Source organism: Bactrocera dorsalis, chromosome 3, assembly GCF_023373825.1.
Source record: "Bactrocera dorsalis isolate Fly_Bdor chromosome 3, ASM2337382v1, whole genome shotgun sequence".
In the NCBI taxonomy this organism is placed as follows: domain Eukaryota; kingdom Metazoa; phylum Arthropoda; class Insecta; order Diptera; family Tephritidae; genus Bactrocera; species Bactrocera dorsalis.
In genome coordinates this window covers 42015095-42020016 of record NC_064305.1, presented here as the reverse complement: position 1 = coordinate 42020016, position 4922 = coordinate 42015095, and the positions used below count along the sequence as shown (strand labels likewise).

The 4922-nt window shown below is 47.8% G+C and overlaps 1 protein-coding gene across 1 annotated transcript; it reads right to left on the bottom strand.

Annotated features, from left to right (window-relative positions):
• Positions 1-3949: 3949 nt before the first annotated feature.
• Positions 3950-4459, bottom strand: LOC125777581 (uncharacterized). The gene has a single exon (XM_049452670.1). It carries the CDS (start codon positions 4457-4459, stop codon positions 3950-3952), a length of 510 nt encoding a protein of 169 aa, XP_049308627.1.
• Positions 4460-4922: the final 463 nt, after the last annotated feature.

Sequence of the window (4922 nt, the reverse complement as noted above, 5' to 3'; positions counted from 1 at the left end):
GTTAATGGGGAGGGGAAGTTAGGTAGAGGTGTAACGGCTCTGGGACTGGAGAACAGGCTGTCTGCTCCCAACGATGTCATCTGAAGCGCATTTAATTTATCTGCAGCTGCCCCCTAAAGACGATCACCAAAGGACGCAACTGCTCTTGGTGGTCAAGTAGATCCTCAGTACTCAGATCAAAAGTAAATAAACTCTTCAACAAGTGCAAACGTACTGGAAAGGGGGAGGAGTACAAAAGTAACCTAACTGTCTACAATAAGGAGATTAGATTTGCAAAGCAAAAAAATTTCAGAAGTTTCTGTGAAAATGTCTCCTTTATACCAGAGGCAGCAAGACAGCACAGGGCTCTGGCTAAGGGAAAGACTGACTCAAAAACTATAACTAAGGGAGTGACGGAACTTATACGACCAGTACGGAGAGAGCTGCGGCACTTCTGCGTGCACATTTCCCGGAGACAATTAAAGAAGACTAATGTCTACTTGTACCCCTGCGCAGGGTTTGGAAGCCGCCACGTAAAAAACGCACCCTATGAAAAATAACAATCAGCCTCGGATTAGATTTGAGAGCATGCACCTAGAATGTCTTCCGCGAGCGCTTGGAGCGCACCTATGAGAGCTGCTCCCGTAACGATGTCAAAATCGTGCTTGGCGACTTTAACTTCAGTGTGAGCAAGGAAGGTATCTTTGGCACAACAGTCGGTAATTTCAGCATCCACGGCGAAACATTCCCAAATGGATTGAGCCTGACCGACCTCAAGCCACCTGGCTGTCTCCGGATCAAAAAGCCTTCAACCAGTTCGATCATGTTGTGATAGACAGAAGACACGTCTGTGCATCACGTGAGTACGCTCCGAGGTCCTAACATCGACTCTGACCACTATTTTGTTGCAGCCGGGATTCGCACCCGCCTCTGTGCAGCAAAAAACGCGCGTCTAAAAACACAAGCAGCGTTCGACGACGAGAAGCTGCAATCACAACAGATAGCCGAACGATTTTCTACTCGACTGGCACTCCTGCTATCTGATCCGATTTAGCTGTAACGTGTATAGATCATGGAAAGATATACAATACAATCCAACTACGAGTTGAAATGATCTAGTCTAGTGGAATACATAGAATTCACAAGCATAGTAGCCGCATGACCACCATTAAGTAAGAAAAATGTTTTGAAGAAACAATTCAATAAGAACTCTTTCCTGAAGCGAATATAAATTGGTCACACATTTCTGCTGGCCAAGTAAATAATTCCATTATGCGTTATGAAATTAGATACACCAAAAGTTATAGCGTATACATATGTATATACACATAAGTGCCTGCGCGCACATAATATTAGAATGCAAGCTGCACAGATTGAAATAAAGATTAGTTCAGTTGAAGTATAGACCTTAGCAAGGAAGCTCAGTGTTTTTATTTTTAACTCCAGGGTCGAGGGATAGAACTAAGCAAGGAAGCTCCGCAGCATTACACCAAAACTATATACATACACATTTATCAATCGATATCGAATTTCATGAAAACACTTATTTCACATATTCATGCTATATAAAATTTTTCACCTTGTGGGAGTTGTCATAGCGCTGCCGATAGTTGAAAAAATTCCACAATCTTAGTTTTTGGTGTAAAGTCGATTTTCTTGTTACTTGTATATACACATTTAACAATCGATATCGAGTTGGATGAAGACATTAGTTTCACATAAACAGTGTCATAAACTATCTTCGAGTTATTGGAGTAGTCATAAATACATAACGGTTCTGTATTTGGATAAGTCCACAATCTTAGTTTTAAGTGTAAAGCTGATTTTCTTGTAACTTGAATATACACATTTAACAACTGTAATGGGGTTTCGTCCATAGCTGAGGTATGCTCAGCCGCTCCAGGGTCAGCCTTGGGACCCACGAACTCTTAGCAAAAAAGAGACGAGTTTTATCCTCGTAAAGTTGTATCCACACCCCACCCCTTATGCGGACAGCCAGGCCAGCGTGATGTATACAGTGGTGATGAAAACGAACGAGATTGGCGAGCCAGGCGTTGACGCTTGTTGAAGCTGGCACGGTGATGAAAACGAACGGGATTGATGAGCCAGGCGTTGACGCTTGTTGAAGCTGGCACGGTGATGATTTGTACGGCGGGGATTTGTACGACGGTGATTTGTACAGTAGTGATTTGTACAACGGTGATCTGTACAACGGCGATTTGTACGACGGTGATTTGTACAACTGTGATTTGCACGGCGGCGATTTGTACGGTAGCTCCCCCCCTGCCTATTGCTGCTGGTGCGACCGTCCTCGCTGGTGAGCTTGAAGAAATGATCGCATTCGGCGTGAAGTGCTTGCTTATATAGCAGCATAGCGCAGCTTTCGTCAGTGTAATGGGGTGAGTTGTGTGCGTAGCTTTGGTCAGTGCGGTGAGCTGAAGTTTAATACGTGCAGGCTAATTCTGGCATGGTGGAAAGCTCTGCGTTGAGGTCTGGTAAGGGTAAATGATGTACAGTGTTGAAGTAAATCATTGTAAGGTGGTGAAAGCCACGTTACAGTCCCCCCCTCACTTCGGACAATGATACTTCGCTGGCGGCAGGTGGAAGGAGATCTCCCACGATGGTTCGGCTGGAGGCTGGAGGCTGGCTGGCTGTCCTAGTTGGCGTGTGCCGTGAACGGGGAGCGGGTGTGAAATCTTTATTTAGTAACAAATTCTTAACTTATTGTACAAGGTGTCTTAGGTCCTATGGCTATGCGTACTTACGACTAGTGACACCAATTTTAATTTAACTGTACACATGCATAAATAAATACTTGTAACTAGTAATAAAATTAATTTTAATCTCTAGCCTTATGGGTTGAGTTGTACAGGTGTAATGCAAATAAATACTTAAAACTAGTAAACTTAGTTGTAATTGTTGGCCTTCGGTGCTTAATCGTATAGCTGTAGCACGCATACGGCAGGGAATATCGCACCCGGACCCGGTCGCCTTCTAGCTTCTGCAGGGCTAGACGTCGGCCTCGAAAGAAAAGCGTCCGCTTGGAGCGCTTGATGAAGTGCGGCCGCGTCATCGTCAGCCCTTCCAGGAACCTTGGGATTTCGCTCGCTGGTGTCACTTCTTGGTGCGATGTGTTAGGCGGGACTGGTCGTGCGCTGGTCTCGGCAACGCGAGGTTGGGTCGTCGTCGGGGTTGTTGGGGTCGTGGCAGTTGCTTGGGCAGACGCCCCATCGTCATTCGAGCATGCAGTCGCTGTCGTTGCTGGTGTCTCTTGCGCATTCTCTATGAGTTGCTTCTCGGTGCTGGCTTCCACCGTGACGGTACTCGTTGCAGTGCCTCGCTGGACGAGTCGGATCGAAGCTGCAGTCGTCAGGTCGCTTCGATTGGCGGAGAGCGTTACCTGGGCATTTGCGTGGACTACTGGGTACGTCGAGGTTTGGGCGGCGCGGCTCTGTCGTAGCACAGGCTTTGCGGTCTGCTTCCCGCCTGGTGGTCGGGAGCTTCCGAGCGTTTGTGCTGAGCGGCGTCTGTCGCGGCAAAACTTCTATTTCAGCTGGTTTTGTGCCCAGCTGACTTCGGGTGGTGGCTTTGCTGACGCTGCGCTCCAGGGGCTGCCTGAATGCCCTCGGGCGAGTTCGGGCAGCTGACCCAGTGTCGTCTACGATTATCGCGTGTACCTGGTGTACCTCGGTTGCATTCGGGCGCACCCGAGGTCGTGCTTCCGGTGGTGGGCGGAAGGGTTGTGGCTTTTGCGGCTCGTCTGGTGGCTGTGGTTGGCGCTTGGTGTGGCGGCCCGACGCGTGTAGCCTTCCGCTGGTCCTGGGTTTCATTACGGTTATCTGGAAAGAGATGAGCAAACGGACGCTTCGATTAGTGTTGGCAACGTCTGTTGTTGCGTTGCATTAGTGCTAGGTGGCTCGGAGTTAGAGTCCGTAAGCTCGGTAGAGAGCACGCTAGCAGCTACTCGAGTTTAGTATTCGGTTGGCAGCTGCTTTAGATCTTGCAGATGCACATGAATGGTACGCCCACCCGGTGCGTTAGGATTCACGAGTTCAACTGTATTGGTCGACTTGAATTTTCTGACGATATATGGGCCAGAATATTTCGGAGCAAGCTTCTGTGCAAAGCTGTTTACTGCGGACGAGAGCGGATGATCTCTTTTGAGTACTTTCTCGCCGATAAGTGGCTTCCATGGTCGTCTGCGCAAATCGTAGTATTTCTTCTGGCGTTTTGCTACGGTAGACAAGTTGTGAGAAATTTCTTGGCAAAGCTCGGTGAGTGTCGGCACGGTGGTGGCTTCTTCGTCAGGCACGTTCCCTTCTTTACGGATTTGTTTTGGTGTAGCCGGTGTGTACCCGAAGTTTATCTCAGCTGCTGATGTTTTTGTCGAGTCGTGTTGTGATGTATTTATTGCGAAAGCTATTTCGGCTAGTTGGTGGTCCCAGGTCCGATGATCGACCTTTGTTCGTCGTGCAATCATAGTTTTCACGATTCTGTTTGTGTGCTCGGTTGGATTGATTACTTCTTGCATCGCTGGGTTGCGTGGATAATATCTCTGCTTTAGTGGACGGTCGTGTTTAAGACGAATTATGTGTTCGGTGGCTGTGCTGGGGCCGGTGATCGTCGAGAATACTGCCGTTTTCAGTGAGGAGAGTATTCAATTGGTCATTCTCCTTTTCTGTAAGATGTTGCCTTTCGGTTAGCATAGCAAGGTGATCGGTAGGTGCCTGTGTGCTTAGGCGTGTTGCGGTTAGGGGTTGACCATCGATGGTGATAGTCAGGCCTCGCTTCCTTAGGAAATCAATGCCTAAGATGACATGTTCCGAAAGCGTCGGTAGAGCTGATACAAGTAGGTGCGTAGACTTGTTACCCAGCTCTATAGTAACAGGATACATTTTCGTGCTAGGTATATATGTCTGGTTAGCTAGCTGAATGCGACTGGT

What these genes read in the sequence shown, in the direction of transcription:
- LOC125777581 (XM_049452670.1), bottom strand. Translation starts at nt 4,459, where the DNA reads ATGATTGCACGACGAACAAAGGTCGATCATCGGACCTGGGACCACCAA.